The sequence below is a fragment of the Alnus glutinosa genome, chromosome 8 (assembly GCF_958979055.1).
Source record: "Alnus glutinosa chromosome 8, dhAlnGlut1.1, whole genome shotgun sequence".
Lineage (NCBI taxonomy): Eukaryota > Viridiplantae > Streptophyta > Magnoliopsida > Fagales > Betulaceae > Alnus > Alnus glutinosa.
In genome coordinates, this window is record NC_084893.1 from 6,633,237 (window position 1) to 6,656,459 (window position 23,223).

A 23,223-nucleotide genomic window follows, 5' to 3' on the forward strand; every position below is an offset into this window, starting at 1 on the left:
TGAGTCCATAGGTCTGTGTGACAAAAGCCAACGTGCTCCGCTCACGGATAACAGCGGTTTAGAGTCTATAAAGGGTTAAACCACAGTTAAAGGATAAAAGAGGAAATAAAAAGAATTGATTTAATTATTCATGCCATTATTCATATTTCTTGTTCATCTATTTTTAAGTTCTGTTAATTATACTTATAAATTCTGTTTTAATTGCTCATTATGATATTTTTGTCATTATGCATAATTAATGATTTTATAGCATGTTTTATTTTCCTGGTGTTGATATTTCCTTACTGAGTTGTCGAACTCACCCATTTCCCTTATAACCTTTTTCAGATGAAGGTGTACATCATAGTTTTGAGGGGAGGAGTGCCTGTAGGACTCCTGGTGGTCAGTGACCCCCAGATCTGGCCCCATCCGTGGGCAACTTGGACTTATTGTACAGTAGACCAGTAGAGGATGTAGGTTCTTGTAAATAGTAGCAGTTTGGTACCTGGGGACTCCGTCGTGGACATAGACTGTAGAGCTGATAGATCATGATAGTACAGTCATATTTTGTTGATGGAAACTGTACTCATTTCAGTCTTTTATCTTATGTGGTGGTTTTTCTAGCAATGTTGATGGCTAGCTTTTGTTTTACCACTTCACTTTTGAGCTGTAAATAACTTCGAGCCCCAGTGTAAAATTTTGATACTGCTATCTTAGTTGGTAAAATAATAATACTACTTGAGTTTTGAAACTCTCTGTCTTTATTTATTTATTTATTTATCTTTTAGTTCGCGTTTCCCTTATTTATCTAAACGGGGGCGTGACAGATATGATAGTCTTGGCAAGTCTTAATGGACCACGATCCTGGCCCATTGGGCAGAATCGGATTTCTTCCCTAACACTTCCCTTGTTACTTTTGAAGAGCCAATTGGAAGTTAACTAACGAGAGTTCGTTGCCAAACGCTTTATATGATTGTGTTTTACTTTTTAACATAAAAGACAACTTAAATCACAAATTACTTCAAATTATTTCAATTTTTATATCACATCACAACCAAAAAACAAAAACACCATTTAAAAAGCGTTAACAAACGAACCCGTTACATATCTTCAGCTCGTATCAAAAGGTTACATGCATATCCCATGATGCTATATAATCAGCTGCAAGAAATCCTTTTTCCAGCAATAAGGAGCATGCATGCATGCATGTATAGGATCGGAACAATGTATTGTGCAGCTGTGCTGATGCGTATATGTGCTCCATTATCACTATGTTTTGACAAGCACCACGACTTCATTTTGTGCTTTCCCTGTAAGCCTGCACTATAAATATTGCCACGTATGTTCATTCATGTATGCACACGTCATCACGCTTTCACATTCACTATAAAATAGGAATGAAAAGGGTAACCATAGATACTATATATTAATTAATGGTACAGTTGGATTCTTAATATCTAAGTATTGAGTCGGATTTTTAATTATAAAAGGCTGGAGCTTTAGTTAATGTGATAGAACATTAGTGAGCAAATGATGTAGGCCGGCCCTAGAGAGCTTTTGAAATGAAAATTTGATGGGAAAAGTTGATTAAACTCTGCTAAATGGATGAACTGTAGAGCCGTCATTCCACCCCCAAAAATTATTAATAAAAACATCATCAACTATTTAACGAAAAATCTTAACGAATGGATAAAATTGAAAAAAATTAAAAGATAAATCACTAAATTAATAGATTTTGAAGATTGAGGATAGTAGTTATAAATATAATAGAAGTTTAGAGATGTTTCTATCTTCCGGTTCAAAGTTTTTGGGAGATAAATTATCCACCATAGGTTTTAAAATATGGTTTCCTCTGTAATTTAGTCCTAGAAACTAACAAGGTTATCTGAAATCTGTCCAAAAGTATGATCACTTTCGAAAATATCTTTCTTTTCTTTTTTCTTTTTTATTTTATTTTCCGAATAATCCAAATATATGGATTTTGTAGTGAGATGTAGAATGAGGAGTCAAAAGGTTTTATAATAGAATGATCTATCATCTATATAAATAATAGTAGAAAAATATCAAGGGGTGGTTCACATCTACCTTTGACCAAGAACACCGAAGGGCTTAGAGTATTCATAATAAACTAGACAAAATTTAAGAAAATTTTGACTAAAAAATTCACTTTTCTTATTTTAATTACTTACTTTTTAAAGGTCTAAATACCAAACTTACTAAATATTCCCTCCTTTAAATAAATACCATTTTTATTAGTTTTAAAATAACTACTTTTCAACCAATCCACCAAAATTGAATATTAGACCTCCACCGGACCCGACCTGTTCTCCTTCTCCAGACCCAAGTTTCTCGACGACCAATTTCTTCGACGACCGGCTTTTCCTCAACGGCCAGACCTCCTCTACTTCTAGAATCACCGGAATCCTAATCCCTAACGATGTGCCTCGGATCGCCTCAATTGTAACACCCGACCCTACCGTTGCGCCTATCTCCGGACCCAACCTGCTCTTCGGCTTCCCCTTTGTTAGACCCAAGTCAAGATCCACCAGACCCTCGGTGACCAGCTTCTCCTCTGTCGGCCTTGGCTTCCTCAACGGCCGGCTTTTTTCTTGTCTACTTCTAAATCCTTTAGCGCCGAACACAAAAGAGGGACAGGAAAGAGACGAAGGAAGTTTGAATCCACGAAAATGGAATAAAAAACGGAAAAATAGTAAGAGACGAGAGAAATCGACTCCACGAAGGTTTTTGACAATCGTCAAATTTATTGTAACAGAGGTGAGCTTGCTACAAACTTGATTTTGGAGGTTTTCAGCTGAATTTGGTAAATTCGTCAAAGAGACGAGTTCACTCCGACCGCTCTTAGGAGATAGATTTGAGGACTATGATAATTATTTTTACTAGTGATGTCATGGTATCATGTCATCTTAAGTGTTGGCCATCATCATTTCCTGAACCAAATTCCTAATTTCCGTTTTCCTTGCATTAGGAAGTGACTTGTTTGTTTATTTTTCTTGACTGTAATTAAAATTTAGTTAACTTCTCTGCACTTTGCACTTTAATCTTGTTAATGATGTACTCCATGCGGATTATTTATGCTTTTACGTGTTAATATTAACTTTATATACATTATTAGATATCTATATCAACTTTAAATCTTAACAATAAAATAAATATTATATATTCCAAATAAAATAGGGAAGATGATTGTCCCATCCAATATGCATAACACTAACCACTTTTCAATGTTTTGTCACTTGTGTCAATTCTTTCCTCTATATACACCGATTGTATAATGAACAAAACAAGTGGGAAATACAAACCAGTCTTCAATACTGTATTGTATTTACGATTGCCATTTTCCATGTAATAGGGTGGTTCTACCAAATTTTTTTTTAGATTTTCTTTTTTTGATACCAACTTTGAAAATAATAATCTAAGATTCCAAACAACACCTAGAAAGAGAGATTGACTAGGTGTTTACAAAATAATGCGAAATTTAAAAATTTAACCAGCACACAAACAATCACTAAAAATTATGAAAGCAATAAATCAATTAACACAAGTAATTCGGTGACGAAGTAGAAACCTTTTGAGTGACTCTTTAAAGTAAAAAAAGTTCGGGGCAGCCAACCCAAAAAATTAATCATTTAGAGAAGAATAATAAATTACAAGATGTTCATACTTACAAAACCTTTATAATTGACATGACTTTGTACTAGACAAGCAACCCACTTGCCTGCTACTACAGTAGTTCTTTCAGAACTTATGGACAATTCTTATACTTGATCTCTTTTATTGGAACTCCAATAGGCTTCAATTGTTGTTAATGAAAGGTTGTGATTTACAACAAAGACTCAAAGAGAGAAACAATTGAAAGCATAAAAACATGAGTTTTCTTTTTTAGCATACGAAGAAAAATACACTTTTTTTTTTCCCTGAAAATACTTCCTCTTATATCATGAAAAATTATGTTCCAAAAGCCCTTAAATAGACTTGAGAAAATAACACTAAAATCTTAAAGTTGGTTACTCAAAAATTGCAAATTTTGGTTTTTGGTTGACCGAGATTGTAGACGAGTTACGGACAAGCTATTCCGCCAAAAACTGATCTGCAGCTCGTCTGGACGAGATTGCAAACGAGGCATTTTGTGGAAAAACTAGTTCGGATGAGTTTGCACACGAGCCGATCCAGATTTTCAATATTCTATCCATAGCTCATTTTAACCCAGTAAACATTAGGATTTGAAACTTTTCATGAAATACAAAGTCATATAATTTTGAGTCAGCTTTCTAACGCCACCAATTTTGTCTTCATCTAATTCAGAATCAAAAGTTATGATCATTTTACTCCGTGTTTGTCAATGTTAACAGCATACACAAACTTGACTTCTCATGTCTTGAATCAACTTTTTCACTGACTTATATCTAGACTAAAACTTATAACCAAATATGTTTTAACATTGAATTTGCTAACACTTCAAACTTAACAAACTTAAGGCTACGTTGGTTAATGAATAAGAAAGCCTAGTTGTAACGACCTAGGAAAAAATATTAACCACATCTGCACTATCACCTCAAAAGAACTAATTAATTTTAAGCTTTTTCCTAGTACTCTTTTTGGAGTGATAGCGCAGATATGACTAACGTTTTTCTCTGGTTCGACACTAGCAATCCTACGATCTTAATAATGAGCTCCATCTATAAAATCTCTGAGTCGTGCACTAGCAATCCTACAATCTCAATAAGGAGCTCCTTCTATAAATATGACAACCTATCTTTCCTTGATTATCTTTTCTAGTATTACACTGTACAAGCATTGGATCCTAAGTTAATTTATCAAGTCATCTAAAGAATCCATCTGACACTATTATCGCCTGCGGTCCACATAAAAGATCATATCCAAACTAAAGTTCAATATTTCATCTGTCTGTGACAATATCATTGATTTTGTTTCACCTATGGTGAAACTCTAAGATCCATTTCTGAATCCCCTGTTCTTTTCTGGTGTACTCGCTTTCTATCTCCATCCAACCAAAGGAATAAAGTAGATCGAATTGAATAATGTGAACAAGTAAAAAGGAGGCCATTTAGCAGTGGTTGGACCACGAGTCCACTTTCTAATACAGGGGCCATTTACTAGAATACAAAGGTAGTCGTAAAAGAAGGCTAAGCTCACAACAATATGAGACTTGAATAGAATCTTCTGCTGTATGTCGTATGTATGACATATGTACTATGTCTATTCGCAATTTCCACTGTTATGGCTTTTGGTTGGAGAAATCCAATATTTCTCCCGGCATGCACTCATATCTCCCGTGAGCAAGAACGGAGTCAGAAACTTTTATAAACAAGGGTCAAGAACAAAAAATTTTGTTAATAAGGAGCGTAGGCTAATATAATATATATATTCCCAGCACCTGTTGCTCTATTTTTTTTTTTTTTTTTTGAAAACTCATATCTCACCTACCTTCCATTAATTCTGCACACGACTTTTCACCCAAGCATTTGGCTTGCACACTTCACACGAGTACTCCTGTTTCTTTGCAATTTGTCCCTTTCCCAGGCAACCAACGAACCAGTGCTCCGCCATTAGTTTCTTTTTCCAACGTCTTATGCCTACAAGCCCACTCTTCAGCTTCCTTGAACCCGCGTCATAGCAGAAGCTGCCCACTCTTTAGCTTTCAATAATTTTTTTTTTCTTCATTTTCTCGGGAATTAATCGTTGTTTACTATTTTCATTTCTTTTATATTGTTGAGAAGGGTAATAGGCTAAAAATATACTCCGTTTTAGAATTTTTTGATTTTTTAACCTTTAATTTTTTTTCTTTCAAGAAATTGAGGGGGGGCCATGGCCCCTACTGGCCCCCCTCCCTCCGTCTCTGCCCATGATAGTAATAAAATGAGTGTGAAGAGTAGCATTACTCGCCCGATAATATTTCTCATTATTTGCTAAGGAGATTTTACTTTATTTACTCTTCTGTCCTAAAAAATATGAGCATCGTTCAAAAAAACAAAAAGAACTTACGTTTGGCTGTGTCTTGAAAGAGACGTGATCATTTTCTTAAGGAGGGCGGCGAGCCTCTTTGTGACCCTTCAAACTATAAGAAAATTTGATCATATCTAAACCAGAATGTCAACTTCTTATTGTGGAAAAATGAAATGATGAAAATGAAGAACATCATGTGATACTGCAGAAATCTCCGAATATCATTTGCCAAATGATGAGAGTGATAGGCACTCCTGGAATTGTGGTGGGGCTATGAGCTTAAATCTCCCTTTATCTCCTTGTGGTTCCAATCTTTCTTCAAATTTCTTTATATAGTGATCCCTTCCATACTAGAACTCAAAAACTGAACACTGCAACGTGCTAGCAGATCACAGACATGGCGAAGGCCATTCTTCTTATTCTCAAAGTATTGATGATTCTAATATTCACTGGTTGGATTTCCCTTTGGCTTCTAAAGCCGACAGAACTGTGGACAAGGAAATGGAAAGGAGCTGAAGAGAGCGCTAGGACTACTCTGTTTGGATATTATGGTACATACTTGGGACTTCATTAAAAAAATATAGTATGGGTTTTACCTACTGCCAAGAAATTCTTCTTAATATATAAAGCTCCTTCCCTTATATGAGTTATATAATATTTAAATATTCCTTCATTCAAGATACATAATTATGTTATAAACACTAATTCCTAGTGGATATTTTGCAGGTCTTGACTTTGCTGTGTATACATTTCCTGTAATTACCCTGGCTATGATCGGACTTGTTTACTTGGATTTGAAGACCAGGGAACCAAGAAGCAGGTAATATTATCTCCCATCTACTACTAGAACATCACAGCCATAAATTTGATTCATTGATTTTTTTTCTTTTTTCTTTTTTTCTTTTTTCTCCTGCTTAATATGGATGATAAACAGACAAGCAAGGAGTTCACCTTCAGCCTTCTCAAATCCACTGGTTGTGAACAGTTTCATTGGTGTTTTATCTGGTGTTGAAATTCTGGCAGTGCTTCTATTTATCCTCGTTTTAGCATGGACTTTCTATGCCCACATCTCTCATGATTTCAAGAAGTTGATGCCAGTTAAATCACTGAAGCTGCAATTGTAAGTACTGTGCTTGATATGTTGGACACTGAAAACCAAAATTTCACCAATGTTAATCGATGCTTCTTCTGTATTTCAGATGGCAACTCAAGTACTTAAGAATCGCAACCCGGTTCGGTTTGCTAGCAGAAGTCTGCCTGGCTTTGCTGCTTCTGCCTATTCTAAGGGGGCTTGCCATATTTCGCTTAGTTGGCATCCAGTTTGAAGCTTCAGTAAAATACCATACCTGGGTTGGGACAGCAATGCTTACTTTTGCCACTTTACATGGTGCAAGCACCCTCTTCATCTGGGGTGTCAGCCACCACATCCAGGATGAGGTAATCCATACTCGTTCCAAAAGCTTAAACGGATAGGAATTAGTGAATTTAACCATTTAATTTATATTTTTAGGGACCATTTCGGATACAAAATTCCTAGTCCATTTCAACCATTAGTTTTACAGAGTAATTTAATCATCAGTACTATTTAGTATTGTAGTCTAACTTGTATACCTTTTTTATTTTTTATTTTTTTCTGTGGCTTGTGTTTCTTGAACAACAGATATGGAAATGGCAGAAAACAGGCAGGATATACCTTGCTGGGGAGATTGCTTTCGTGGCAGGGCTAGTAATCTGGATTACATCGCTTCCTCAGATAAGGAGGAAAAAGTTTGAACTCTTCTATTACACTCACCATCTGTACATAGTCTTCCTAGTATTTTTCATGTTTCATGCTGGAGATAGGCACTTCTATATGGTTTTCCCTGGGATTTTTCTCTTTGGCATTGACAAGATACTCCGAATCATACAATCAAGACCAGAAACTTGCATTCTTTCAGCACGAATCTTCCCTTCCAAGGCTATAGAACTTATTCTGCCTAAGGATCCAAGTAATTATTTCTGTAGTCCCTTTATGTTATCAGAAAATCATGTAGAGAAGGATTGGAAGTTCACATAAAGTAATTAATTTTCCCTACTCATTGCAGGTTTGAAGTATAACCCGACAAGTGTGGTATTCATGAAGATACAAAGCATATCCAGAACTCAATGGCACCCCTTCAGTATAACCTCCAGCTCTAGTGTTGACGATGACTCGCTGTCTGTTATGGTTAAATGTGAAGGACGGTGGACAAGTTCTCTCTTTGAGTTGATACAAGCTGAAGTAGACTCGGATGCTGATCAGACAAACTGCATACCAGTAGCAATTGAAGGCCCTTATGGACCTGCCTCAATGGACTTCCTAAGGTGTAGAAAATGATCATACCATATTAAAACTTTTTATTTGATTATTTATAGGAGTTGTTCAGTGGTTATTGAGATGCTCATCGGTTCACTATTGCGTAGAAATCATGTTTCGTTAAAAGAGTTTTCAACAATTAGTATAATTATATATATTATATATGGTTTGAGAGTTATTTGAAATGGTAAAGAGCTTTGGAAGAAGAGAGTCTACATGAGAAAAAGAGAAATTAAATTTGGCATCTTAATGCCCAATTCACATCAAACTAATGTTGGATGTATGTACTTGTGTGTATGCTTTAATACAGTGAGAAGCATTGTTTTAATATACAGAAACTTATCTCTTCTCTTGTCTCTCTCAAAACCTTTTGTAGTTTGTAAAATTCGAGTCTCATGTTTTTCCTAAGCTCTATTATATCATGGAGAAGTGTTTGTTGTAACCTAGTGCATATCAATTCATTAGAATTGGAGAAGACAAATAACTTCTTAAAAAAAACAACTCAGTAACGCACCTTAAGATCGAGCATTTAATTTTCTGTTTTAAATTTCTGCACTAACATGTTAAGGGTAGATTTTCAACACTAATAACAAATCCTTTTTTGCAGATATGACAGTCTACTTCTGGTAGCGGGTGGAATCGGGATAACTCCATTTCTGAGCATTTTGCTGGAAATTGCTTCAGCACAAAACAGCAGCAAATATAGACTCCCCACAAGAATGCAACTTATATTTGTTGTTAAGAAGTCTCAGGACATATGTCTGCTGAATTCAATCTCGTCTCTGCTCCAGAACCAGTCAAGTGAAGGGTTGCATCTAAAACTGAAAATTTTTGTGACCCAAGAAGTGCAAGCTAATCCAACAGCAAGACAACTTCTAAGTGACTCATCTGATCAACTTCAAACAGTACACTTCAGCACAAAATGTTCGAATCATGCGATATATGGACTCGAAAGTTTCCTTTGTATTGCTGCCTTGGCTGGATTCTCCTGCATCGTGTTTCTTGTTTTTCTTATTTGTTTCAATCATATCTTTGTTCCCTCCCAAAAGAAGACCTCTAAAGTCTCCAAAGAAAAGACTCCATCTTCGGTGGTTGATCTACTTCTCTTATCTTCTTTTCTCATAGCTTTAACATGCAGCAGTTTAGTGGCAATAGTTTTGAGAAGGAGAAGGCTGAAGAATGAGATTCCTGCACCAGTCTCCCAAAAGCCAGGCAAAGCCATGGACAGAGAAACAGGGAGTTCCCTGGAGGAACATGAAATTCATTTTGGAGGAAGGCCCGACTTTCATGGTACTTTTATGTATTCCTTGTATTTTCCATGGCTTTACTTATAGTCTCAGGTTTTAAGGGAAGTATATATGGATTCTAACAAGTGAATTGAACAGATATATTTGGCAACTTTCCAAATGAAACGGGCGGATCTGATATTGGAGTCTTGGTCTGTGGACCTGAATCAATGAAAGAGTCAGTAGCATCCATATGCCACCAGAAATCTCTGGGTTTCCAGATGGGTGCTGAGAAAAAGAAGCCATGCTTCAGTTTCCACTGCCTCAACTTCTCACTGTAGTACTTTCTACGCCAATTACAACATATATATACTGCACAAGATAGTGTCGTTTCCAATTGTAAGCAGAACTTTACTAGGAATAATGGACGGATTTGGCTTACATGCCGTAAAACAAAAACTACAGCTAGCAGATGTGCTGTAGTTTTTTCAACGGTCTATCTAGATTGCCTGCTTATCTGATTGTCATTTAGGCTACCAAATACTCGAATTTCAGCGTGTACATTTTTAATCTAATACTATTTTCTACTTGGAATGTCATCAAGGACTTGGAACTCTTCAATATCTCTTCTAGTTCTAGCACATAAATTTCTTACCCTTTGTTACATGATTGTATTCTCTTATCTAAAAGCAATAACATGATTGTATTCTCTTACTCTTAGCTTATATAAAAGCCTTAACATTAACCCTTTCCTTTACAAGGAAATAGTTAATGAGTTATTAGCCCACATAGAGTTGATAGATTATAGAAGAGCTATTGGGTACTAAGCCTTATTGTGACAAAACTAATTTTAGGGATCCCAATAAAGCAGAAAATAGCATAATAGAAAATAACACAATCACACAAAACATCAAGATTTAAGTGGTTTGGCTTAATAAGCCTACATCCATTGGCAGAGAAGACCCAGAAAATATTTACTAACAAAAGGTGGAGTACACAGAGTAGTTCAGAGAAAATAACTCAAACCCAAAAACTTCAATACACTCAAATCTCACTCTCACTTGCAAGAGAATTATACAAAAGAGATAATACTCTAAATTCTCTAAGCCACCGTGTGGCCAACACAAATAGTAAGAATCTACAAAGTGAGATCCACTCTTTCTTCTTCTCTGCTGCCATGAAGAAGTTGTTGTCTTTCTACCAAAAATGATCGAATGTTGTTTCTATGATATAGAGTGGTCAAGTCGGTCAATGAGAACTTCACCATGAAGTAAGGTAAGAAACTTCTCCAAGAAGTAAAGCTACGGGTGAAACCATATTTGTGAGAAAAAGGAAAAAACAAGTAAAAAAAGACCAGGCCCACCATGACTTGTGAAAGGCAAGTCATTACACTACAAATCTCCGCATTGACTTGAATTTCATCAAGTTCTCAATGCAAATATCCTCACGACGTCTCCTCCAAAACCTTAAGGGTAATCACAAGGTACAAACACCAATCAAGTCCAAGCAAAGCTTGAACCTAAGAACCGGAACTGGCTTAGTCAACATATCTACTAGATTTCCTACCATACCAATTTTCTTCAATGTGATAGCTCCCTGTGTCGCAACTAGATGACCAACACAATCTGAATCAACACACTAAATAACACTGGAAATGATACAACTGCCTCTGTCGAAGAATAAACCAAAGACTGTAGCACTTTGTAAATAACAAAGAATCCATTTCACTGCCTGCCAGTAAACCTTGCAAGTTGCAAGGACTAATAACACTGACTGCTTGTGAAATATCTGGACGAGTGCAGCTCCAAACTAGACTAGAGTAAGGTACATGCAACATGAAACACTCCTCCTCCTCACTCTATGGTGCTAACACTGCTGAGAGTCTGAAATGTGCATCATACGGAGTACTCACTAACCCAAGGATTTTCTTTGCACCACCTAAATCTTTCATTTCAAACTCATCACTCAAAAAAGATTTCTACCTCTTAACCTCAAAATGCTTTTAACAGCAATAAGTATGTCATCCACATAGAGCAACAAATAAACAAAAGAACCATATGAAAATTGCCCACAATACACAAAACCCTTGTACCACAGTCCCGAAGATTGTTCCAACCATACAATCTCCTCAACCCGACAGTCTTCGAGTCCTTTGGCAATTTCAACAAATCTCATGTCTGCTTCTTATGAAGAGACTCAATTACTTCATTCATGGCAACAACCCAAAATGCAGACTCATTACTTGTGACGGCTTCTGAAAGAATTGAAGACTCCTGGACCACAGTATCCTCTGCCACAGTAAGTGCATTCGCTACCAAATCTGCATAACCATATCTCGGAGGTAGCATAATCTGCTTCCTCTATCTACTCGTCGCAATACCAGTTGCTTGCTCTTCTTATGAATCATCATCATCAAAATCGGAACCATGGCTGTCTATAATGGGCTGATCTTGAGTGACATCTTGCATCCTCTGTGAATCTTCTACCTAAAGCTCCACCTTCTTACTATGACCCAACCACATATGCCATAACCAAGTAGTGTCTGAAGACACATCAACTGAACATGTCACCGTACTACCCTGAAGAAAATAGAGGCAATCAACCTTGTTACCTTGCATCATAAACAATGAACTTTTACTAACCCCGAATGACTCTACCTTCATCGGAATACTTGTATCCAAGGGAGTCTAAAGTGTCTAAAGAAATAAGATTTTTCTTCAAATCTGGTATATATATGTCGAACATTTTTCAAAGTCCTCGCGATCTCATCATGCATCCTTATTCTAATTGTACCCATACAACAATTTTGCAGACAACATATTTTCCCATCAAGACTGAATTACCATTGACTGACTCATAGGTAGTAAACCAATCCCTTTTAGGAGATATTAAGTGTACAAGCATTATCAAGGACCCAGTTGTCGCTAAAACGACCATCATAAACAGTAACTCTAAGGACAAATTTTGAACCCTCAAAATTTTCTTCAACAACACCAACCACAGAATAGGAACTTAGCTTATTACCTTCCTCTTTATTTTTCAGCTTCAGACACTCGGATTTATAGTGTCCATACTTTTTGCAATAGTAACACTGAACATTCTTCTTGGACTTGGATTGGCCTTCCGAGTCTCTCTCACTGGAACAACCTCTAAAATTAGAGGAATTTTCCAAACGCCATTTAACAAATAAACCCTCAGCCTGATTATCACTACCTTTCCCATTCAATCTTGTCCTCAACTCCATAGAATTCAAGGTAGATTTAACATCAGCTAAGGAGATGGTATCTATACCGTACAACATTGAATTAACAAAATTATCAAACAAATCTGGTAGTGAACACAACAAAATCAAGGCTTGATCCTCATCATCCACTTGAACATCAATATTTTTCAAGTCCATAAGAATTTTATTAAATTCATCAAAATGATCACAAAGAGGCATGCCTTCCTTCATCTTGATGGTATATAACCGTTGCTTCAAATACAACCGGTTAGTGAGAGACTTCTTCATGTACAAGTTCTCCAGCTTCTTCCAAAGTCCAGCAGCAATTTCTTCATCGGCAACTTTTCTCAAAACTCAATCTGAAAGGGACAACAAAATTACACTGTGGGCTTTTTCTTCAAGTTCCACATATTCCCCAATTTCTTCAATTGCTTTAATACCAATTCTTTCATCGGATGGTTCTAAAATCTTCGCCAAGCCTTGTTGTCGTAACAAAGCCCACATCTTGATACGCCAAAGACTGAAATTATTCTGACCAACAAACTTTTCTACTTCAAATTTTCAGTAGCCATACGGCAAAATAAATATCCAAGCTCTGATACCAGTTTGTTGTGACAAAACTAATTTTAGGGATTACTAAAGAAGCAAAGAATAGCATAACAGTAAATAACACAATCACACAAGACACTAAGATTTCAGTGATTCGGCTTAATAAGTCTACATCCCCTGGCGAAGACGACGCAAAAAATATTCACTAACAAAAGGTGGAGTACAAAGAGTAGTATAGAGAAAAACACTCAAACCTAAAAACTCCGATAAACTCAAATCTCACTCTCTTACGAAAGAGAAAAATATAAAGAGAGAGAGAGAGAGAGAGAGAGAGAGAGAGAGAGAGAGAGAGAGAGAGAGAGAGACTCTATTTTTTTTTTCTCTCTAAGTGTTGTACGGCACCTCACACATGAGAAAACACAAGTGTGAACGTGTATTTTGCAACTCAAGTTTCTGCCTCTCCTTTTCATTTCTTCTCTACTGCCCGAAGTTCCTGCCTCTCACTGTTCTTCTTTTATAAATAATTGAAAGTGTTAGTTCTTGTAAAGAAGTGAGTCGGTCAAAATACTTCACAGTGAAGTAAAATTTCAAAACTTAACTAATGCTTCATTTGTTTTGACGTAAAATGTTTTCTGAAAAGCGTTTTCGGCATTTTTTGGTGTTTGGTTGGGACAAAAATAATGGTCAATGAAAATCATTTTCGGTTTGACCATAAAAGCTTCTTTAATTTTTGAAAAATGATTTATAGAAACCGTAAATCGTTTTTCGAATTTAAACTCTTCATTCTTGCACGCTCGTTTGTGAGAATCTGCCACCGCTGAACATTGGAGTTTGTTGATAGCATGAATTTACCGCCGATGGTCCAGAATTTTGGTATCCGATTGCCGGAATCCATCGACACTCACCAGATTCAGGCGATAACGTCGACCGCCAGAATCCAGCCGGTGACGACATTCGGCTGCCGTAGCCAGATTCTGGCAGACCAAATTCTGGCAATATGACCAGAATCTAGCAGTACTTGCCGGATTCCTGCCGTATTTGTCAGATTTCGGCCAGTTTGGCCAAAATCTGGTTTTTCGGAATTCGGCGACGGCGGCCAAATTTTGGCAGCAGTTGTCGGATTCCGTTTTCCGCCGTCAGTATTTTTTCACACGAGCCATACGTCGGAAAATATTTTTCGGAAAAATTATTTTTTTTGAAAAATGATTTTGTCAAAAATATTTTACTAGGAAAATCATTTTACATCAAAACAAAGAAAAAAACAGAGCATAAGAAGCAAACTTCACCGACAAGTAAAACAAGGAGAGACAAAATGTACGTGTGGCTAAGAAAGCAAGTTGCCCACGTTTGAGACATGCAAGCCATGACACGACCGAAAATGGAGAAAATCATGTGATAGTACTGAAAATCTCCGTATATCATTTGCCAAATTATGAGATTGATCATAGGCACTCTTGGAATTGTGGTGGAGCAATGAGCTTAAATCTCTCTTTATCTCCTTGTGGTTCCAATCTTTCTTCAAATTTCTTTATATAGTGACCCCTTCCATACTAGATCGAACTCAAAAACTGACCACTGCAACGTGCTAGCAGACGGCCGGACATAGCGAAGGCCATTGTTCTTATTCTCAAAGCATTGATGATTCTAATATTCACTGGTTGGATTTCCCTTTGGCTTCTAAAGCCGACAGAACTGTGGACAAGGAAATGGAAAGGAGCTGAAGAGAGCGCTAGGACTACCGTGTTTGGATATTATGGTACATACTTGGGACTTCATCAAAAAAATATAGTATGGCCTTATGGGTTTTACCAACTGCCAAGAAATTCTTCTTAATATATAAAGCTCCTTCCCTTATTATGGGTTATATAATATTCCTTCATTCAAGATACATAATTATGTTATAAACACTAATTCATAGTGGATATTTTGCAGGTCTTGACTTTGCTGTGTATACATTTCCTGTAATTGCCCTGGCTATAATCGGACTTGTTTATTTGGATTTGAAGACCAGGGACCCAAGAACCAGGTAATATTATCTCTCATATACTACTAGAACATCACAGCCATAAATTTGATTCATTGATTTTTTTCTTTTTTTCTTTTTTCTCCTGCTTAATATGGATGATAAACAGACAAGCAAGGAGTTCACCTTCAGCTTTCTCAAATCCACTGGTTGTGAACAGTTTTATTGGTGTTTTATCTGGTGTTGAAATTCTGGCAGTGTTTCTATTTATCCTCGTTTTAGCATGGACTTTCTATGCCCACATCTCTAATGATTTCAAGAAGTTGATGCCAGTTAAATCACTGAAGCTGCAATTGTAAGTACTGTGCTTGATATGTTGAGCACTGAAAACCAAAAATTTCACCAATGTTAATCGATGCTTCATCTGTATTTCAGATGGCAATTCAAGTACTTAAGAGTCGCAACCCGGTTTGGTTTGCTGCCTGGCTTTGCTGCTTCTGCCTATTCTAAGGGGGCTTGCCATATTTCGCTTAGTTGGCATCCAGTTTGAAGCTTCAGTAAAATACCATACCTGGGTTGGGACAGCAATGCTTACTTTTGCCACTTTACATGGTGCAAGCACCCTCTTCATCTGGGGTGTCAGCCACCACATCCAGGATGAGGTAATCCATACTCGTTCCAAAAGCTTAAACTGATATGAATTGGTGAATTTAACCATTTAATTTATAATTTTACAGACCATTTCGGATACAAAATTCCTAGTCCATTTCAACCATTAATTTTACAGAGTAATTTAATCATCAGTACTATTTGGTATTGCAGTTTAACTTGTTTACTTTTTTTCCGTGGCTTGTGTTTCTTGAACAACAGATATGGAAATGGCAGAAAACAGGCAGGATATACCTTGCTGGGGAGATTGCTCTTGTGGCAGGGCTAGTAATCTGGATTACATCGCTTCCTCAGATAAGGAGGAAAAAGTTTGAACTCTTCTATTACACGCACCATCTGTACATAGTCTTCCTAGTATTTTTCATGTTTCATGCTTGAGATAGGCACTTCTATATGGTTTTCCCTGGGATTTTTCTCTTTGGCATTGACAAGTTACTCCGAATCATACAATCAAGACCAGAAACTTGCATTCTTTCGGCACGAATCTTCCCTTCCAAGGCAATAGAACTTATTCTGCCCAAGGATCCAAGTAATTATTTCTGTAGTCCCTTTATGTTATCAGAAAATCATGTAGAGAAGGATTGGAAGTTCACATAAAGCAATTAATTTTTCCTACTCATTGCAGGTTTGAAGTATAACCCGACAAGTGTGGTATTCATGAAGATACAAAGCATATCCAGAACTCAATGGCGCTCCTTCAGTGTAACCTCCAGCTCTGGTGTTGACGATGACTCGCTGTCTGTTATGGTTAAATGTGAAGGAGGGTGGACAAGTTCTCTGTATGACTTGATGCAAGCTGAAGTAGAATCGGATGCTGATCAGACAAACTGCTTACCAGTAGCAATTGAAGGCCCTTACGGACCTGCCTCAATGGACTTCCTAAGGTGTAGAAAATGATCATACCATATTAAAACTTTTTATTTGATTATTTATAGGAGTTATTCAGTGGTTATTGAGATGCCCATCGGTTCCCTATTGACTAGAAATCTTGTTTTGTTAAAAGAGTTTTCAAAATTAGCATAATTATATATATTATATATGATTTCAGAGTAATTTGAAATGGTAAATTATAAAGAGCTTTGGAAGAAGAGAGTTCACATGTGAAAGAGAGAAATTAAAGTTGGCATCTTAATGCCCAATTCACATCAAACTATTGTTTTAAAGCAACTAATGTTGGGTGTATGCACTTGTGTGTATGCTTTAATACGGTGAGAAGCAATAGACGGACACGCGCGTTGTTTTAATATACAAAAAATTATCTTTTATTTTGTTTCTCTCAAAACCTTTTGTAGTTTGTAAAATTCGAGTCTTGTGTTTTTCTTAGGCTCTATTATATTCTGGAGAAGTGTTTGTTATAACCTAGTGCATACCAATTCATTGGAATTGGTGGAGACAAATAACTTCTTAAAAAAATGACTTAGTAACGCACCTTAACATCGAGCATTTAATTTCCTGCTTTCAATTTCTGCGCTAACATGTTAAGGTTAGATTTTCAACACTAATAACAAATCCTTTTTTGCAGATATGACAGTCTACTTCTGGCAGCGGGTGGAATCGGGATAACTCCATTTCTGAGCACTTTGCTGGAAATTGCTTCAACACAAAACAGCAGCAAATATAGACTCCCCACAAGAATGCAGCTTATATTTGTTGTCAAGAAGTCTCAGGACATATGTCTGTTGAATTCAATCTCGTCTCTGCTCCAGAACCAGTCAAGTGAAGGATTGCATCTAAAACTGAAAATTTTTGTGACCCAAGAAGTGCAAGCTAATCCAACAGCAAGACAACTTCTAAGTGACTCATCTCAGCTTCAAACAGTGCACTTCAGCACAAAAATGTTCGAATCATGCAATATATGGACTCGAAAGTTTCCTTTGTATTGCTGCCTTGGCTGGATTCTCCTGCATCGTGTTTCTTGTTTTTCTTACTTGTTTCAATCATATCTTTGTTCCCTCCCAAAAGAAGACCTCTAAAGTCTCCGAAGAAAAGACTCCATCTTGGGTGGTTGATCTACTTCTCTTATCTTCTTTTCTCATAGCTTTAACATGCAGCAGTTTAGTGGCAATAGTTTTGAGAAGGAGAAGGCTGAAGAATGAGATCCCTGCACCAGTCTCCCAAAAGCCATTCAAAGCCATGGACAGAGAAACAGGGAGTTCCCTGGTGGAACATGAAATTCATTTTGGAGGAAGGCCCGACTTTCATGGTACTTTTATGTATTCCTTGTATTTTCCATGGCTTTATTTATAGTCTCAGGATTGACGGGAAGTATATATGGATTCTAACAAGTGAATTGAACAGATATATTTGGCAACTTTCCAAACGAAGCGGGTGGATCTGATATTGGAGTCTTGGTCTGTGGACCTGAATCATTGAAAGAGTCAGTAGCATCCATATGCCACCAGAAATCTCTGGGTTTCCAGATGGGTGCTAAGAAAAAGAAGCCATGCTTCAGTTTCCACTGCCTCAACTGCACAAGATAGTGTCGTTTCCAAATGTAAGCAGAACTTTACTAGGAATCTGATTCCAGGGCTTACGGGGCAGTACACGCGGTAGTACTAAAGCCCAAGTCGGCAGAGAATAAGGAGTATAATTATTTTTCATTTTTATTTCCTAAGTGTTTTAGCGAATAAGTAATGTATTTTTCGTTAGTTTATTTCCTTCTTAGTTATTTTCTTGCATGATGTAATGACTGCTAAACCTGATGGTTATGCCTTATGACCTAACCGTCTTCTATATAAGTATAATCCTAATGAATAAAATATCATGCTGATTATTATGAAAACCTAAAACCTTTGTTGATATATTGGAAGTCACGGCTTCCTCAAAGTAGTCATTGCAGATCACGGCTATCTCGAAGTAGCCTATATCCTTTTCTTTGTTCTTTTTATTATTTGATTGGATCAGAATCATGCACAGATTTGGCTTACATGTCATAAAACAAAAACTGCAGCTAGCAGATATGCTGTAGTTTTTTTAATGGTCTATCTAGATTGCTTGCTTATGTGATTGTCATTTAGGCTACCAAATACTCGAATTTCAGCATGTACATTTCTAATCTAATACTATTTTCTATTTGGAATGTCATCAAGGACTTGGAACTCTTCAATATCTCTTCTAGTTCTAGCACGTAAATTTCTTACCCTTTGTTACATGATTGTATTCTCTTTTCTAAATTTCAACTTTTAGGATTACAAATAGCTTATATAAAATCATTAACATTAACCAATTCCTATACGAGGAAACAATTAATGAGTTATTAGCCCACATAGAGTGGATAGATTATATAAAAGTGCTCATGAGTACTAAGCCTCACATTAATTTTTTACTAGTTGAGAATGGCATTTATAAACAATTGTAGGAAGTTCCAATTGCAATTTACTAGTACCTAGTGATAAGCACGAATGTGGTTATCATTTTTTTTGAGTCGTTGCAAATGGTATCATAGTAACTTAGTAATACCATTTAGCAATGAAGCATTGCATGACGTGACCTTGACAATGACGTCAGTTATTTAAGGGAGAAAAGTCACACATTGATTTTTTACTACGTGAGATTGGTCTTTATAAGTGATTTTAAAGAGTTTCAATTGTAACTTAACTAGTCATTTTGAAGTAATAACACGAATGTCACTAACACTTTTCTTAGGTCGGTATTAAAAGGGGGAGTTAGGTTACATCCTAAAAAGAAATTGAGGTTTTCTCCAACTCTAAACAAATACTTCTCTTCCTTACATGCAACAGCCGACTGTAGGTGTTTATCAATAGCATGGTGATGCTCATATGGCTTTTTACTATCGTGTTTGCTTTTATAAAAAATAAATCATATTTTATTTAACTTTTAAAAAAATAAATTATATTTTATTCAACTTTTTTTAATTTTATTTCACAAAGTAAAATTTTGAAATTCGCGCACTAAATAAAAATTAAATTCTGATTTTAAAAATCAAACACCCAATCGGACCAAGTTTTGAGGAACTCACTTTTTATACTGACTAGCTCATAACCTACGCAATGTGTGAGATTATAAGGAAGAACTCAGCTTTTTTATATATATATATAATTTGAAATGCTTTTATATTTTAAGGCATTAATGGAAAGAGAGAAAGAGAGACATGCGTTTATTGTAAGGAAAAGTTTTTAATTTTAAATTTTAAAAAAAAATTATCACCACTTAATGCTAGGAGTGAGAAAATCCCTGCAATACCTGCTCCACCCCATAGAGCATAAAACCCGCACCCATGGTGCGGGCCACGGGCCTTCATTTGGACCCCCCGCACGGCGTGGTGCGGGCTGTGGGGGGAGCCCTTGCAAATTCTTGGATCCCCACCCCGCAAACTTAACCCTAGCAAATTTAACACAACGCCGCATGGTTATTTTGTCCAAGTCCTCTACTCCTCTCCAATCTCCGCACAGCTCCGCACCCATATTGAAAAGCTACCAACTCCTACCAATTTTCCATGGAAAATCTTCATCTCAACGCTATTTGCTAGTCTTTAGATTCTTTCTGCAATACCATTTGCTAGTCTCTTTACAATATCTTTCAATCTTTCAGTCTTGGCCTGTAACAAGTATCTTGAGAAATTAGGGTTTAGATGAATTAAAGATGGAATTAGGGATGAAATTGATGATATTAACTTGAGAAATTACAAAAAAAAAAAAAAAAAAAGAAAAAAAAAAAAAAAAAAAAGAAAAAAAAAAGAAAAGAAAAGAAAAGAAAGAAGAAAAAAAGAAGAAGAAGAAGATATGGCAACTTCAAGGGTGCCTGACTTCCACGAGCATTCGAGGTGCTCTGCCTCCGGTTTACAAGAGGTAAACAATTCACTGAAATTCGATAAAATACCCCTTAACCTAAAATGGCCTTATATACCGGCCTTACAGGAAAAATACCCCAAAACGACATACTCCCTAACACAAAACGCAGCTTATAACTAAATGCCCAAAACGACATTTGTAGCAACTAAAACGCACGGTCTAGAAGCATCCACCGTGCACCGTTTCGTCTTCTGCCATTATTCCTCCTGCTGCCACGTGTGCCTTTCTCAGCCGTCCATCCGAAGTGGGACTTCTTGAACTCCCTGACTCCTCTCTTCACTTCACGCAACTCTCTTCTCTCTCTTCAATCTTCAAGCTCCAACCTTCAAGCTTCACCCTTTTCGGTCATGGCCAGAGAAATGGCCATGACATGGCCTTTTTGTTAGCAACCGTCTACCACTTCAATACCCGCACCTCTTAGTCTTAGCTTCATCTCCCCATGGTTGTCTTGCCTTTCTTTCTTCTCCATTTCCTTTCTCTTTTGCTTCTCTCATCGGCTAATTCCATTCTACCCAATGAATATTTCATCAATTGTGGGTCAAAGTCCAACATTACTGTCGACGGTCAGAACTTCATTGGTGACTTGAATTCTGGCTCCTTCTCTGTTGGAACAAGTTCTGATGCCAGTGACACGGACACCAACTCAGCAACAGATATGTCTCTCTATCAAACTGCAAGAATTTTCAAAAACCCATCTTCATATGAGTTTGATATCGTCGATCATGGCATTTATTATGTTTGTCTTCATTTCTTTCCGTATGTCCAGGAGTACTAATATCCAGGAGTACTAATATGGCCGACGCCCTATTCGATGTTTCAATTTCTAATTTCTCGCTGTTGTCAAATTTTTTAGTGACTTGATATTCTATACCCACGGATCCCCGCCTCATCCCCAACCACCCCGCACGGGTGTAGGGAGATTTCAGCAGGGTGTGGAGTCAAAAAACAGGCATCATCCCCCCTCTCATGCTCAACCCTACTAAGGGTGCGTTTGGGATTGCGATTTCGTAAACAATAAGTGCGATTTTAAACCAAATCGCAGAACATAAATTGTTTGGGAACTGCGTTTTTAAAAATTGCGATTTGAAAACGGAGAAAATCGGCTTTTTCAAATTGCAGATAAGATGGTGCTTTTTTGAAAACGCAGAATTTTAAAGGCTAATTTGCGATTTTTAATTCTAAACTGAGATTTTGCCAAACGCTTAACTGCGTTTTTAAAAATCACTTTTTTCTAAGGGATAATTGCACCGGAGGTCCCTGTGGTATACCATAATTATTTTTCACTCCCTATGGTTTAAAAAGTTCACTGGAGGTCCTCGTGATATGCAATAATTACAAATCGATCCCTGGCGTCAAATTCTGTTAAAATTTTTAACAGATTCCGTCAAATGCCACGTCAGCGCCACGTGTCGTCAATAAGATGGCCTTCGGGCCACCCCTAGATCTTCTAAGGGTGGATTCGAATTAAATAATCCCACAATAGAAATCTCTATGCCTAATTAGTGTAAATCACATTGGTTCCTATTAATGCTATGGTGAGGCTCGGTCAAGCTATGGCTCAAGTCAGGTTCGAGGGAGCGCTTACAATTTTTTCTAGAATAGCCGCAATAAATCTCCATGGCCTGCCCTTCTAATAATTAGGGGGAAAAAAAATCGAGGAAAATGAAAAGGGGCAAATTACCGATTGAAATGCAATTTGGCTTATATTTATATAAAGGCATTAGATTCCAATTGCTTTCACAGTTTTAAAATATACAGGCATTAGTCTCCCTGGCCTGCCATTTTAATTAGAAAAAAAAATATATATATATATATATATATATATATATATGAAAGGAGGAAAATGAAAAGGGCAAACTACTGGATGAAATGCAATTTCGCTTTCATTTTTTTCTTTTTTTTTGAAATGCAATTTGGCTTATATTTATATAAAGGCATTAAGATTCCAATTCCTTTCACAGAAATTGCATATATATATATATATAAGCGAAATTGGAATTGGAATATAATGCCTGTATAATATTTTAAAACTGTGAAAGGAATTGGAATCTAATGCCTTTATATAAATAGGATGTTGAATTTTTTGAACATCTCCTAATATTCACGGGCCACCCCCCCAGTGGCCGGGGGTGGCCATCGGGCCACCCTTAGTAGATCTAGGGGTGGCCCGAAGGCCACTCCCTGGGCCTTGGGGGTGGCCGCGCGCCACCCCCTGCAGCCACTGGGGGTGGCGCGCGGCCACCCCCAGTGGCTGGGGGCGGCCAGGCCACCCCCAAAGGGGTGGCTGGGCCACCCCTTCAGCTTTTTTTTTTTTTGTTTTTTTTTTTGAATTTTTTTTATAAAAAAATAAGTATTTTTCTTTATTTTTTAATAAATTTATATTTTTTATTACGATAGACACGTGTCGCCATCTTATTGGCGACACGTGGCGCTGACGTGGCATTTGACGGAATCTGTTAAAAATTTTAACAGAATTTGACGCC

The 23,223-nt window shown here is 36.9% G+C and overlaps 1 protein-coding gene and 1 pseudogene across 1 annotated transcript; both read left to right on the plus strand.

Moving 5' to 3' along the window:
• Positions 1-6,092: 6,092 nt before the first annotated feature.
• LOC133875982 (ferric reduction oxidase 8, mitochondrial-like) lies at positions 6,093-10,124 on the plus strand. Its single transcript, XM_062314272.1, has 8 exons — positions 6,093-6,515; positions 6,691-6,784; positions 6,899-7,084; positions 7,164-7,401; positions 7,625-7,952; positions 8,049-8,307; positions 8,907-9,589; positions 9,685-10,124. Exons 1-8 carry the CDS (start codon positions 6,362-6,364, stop codon positions 9,864-9,866), a joined length of 2,124 nt encoding a protein of 707 aa, XP_062170256.1. The 5' UTR covers positions 6,093-6,361; the 3' UTR covers positions 9,867-10,124.
• Positions 10,125-14,154: 4,030 nt separating this feature from the next.
• Positions 14,155-18,409, plus strand: LOC133876052 (ferric reduction oxidase 8, mitochondrial-like; annotated as a pseudogene).
• Positions 18,410-23,223: the final 4,814 nt, after the last annotated feature.

Coding starts and splice junctions, on each gene's coding strand:
- LOC133875982 (XM_062314272.1), top strand. CDS start 6,362: ATGGCGAAGGCCATTCTTCTTATTCTCAAAGTATTGATGATTCTAATA. Junction 7,402..7,624: donor GCCACCACATCCAGGATGAG/GTAATCCATACT, acceptor CTTGAACAACAG/ATATGGAAATGGCAGAAAAC. Junction 9,590..9,684: donor AGGAAGGCCCGACTTTCATG/GTACTTTTATGT, acceptor TGAATTGAACAG/ATATATTTGGCAACTTTCCA.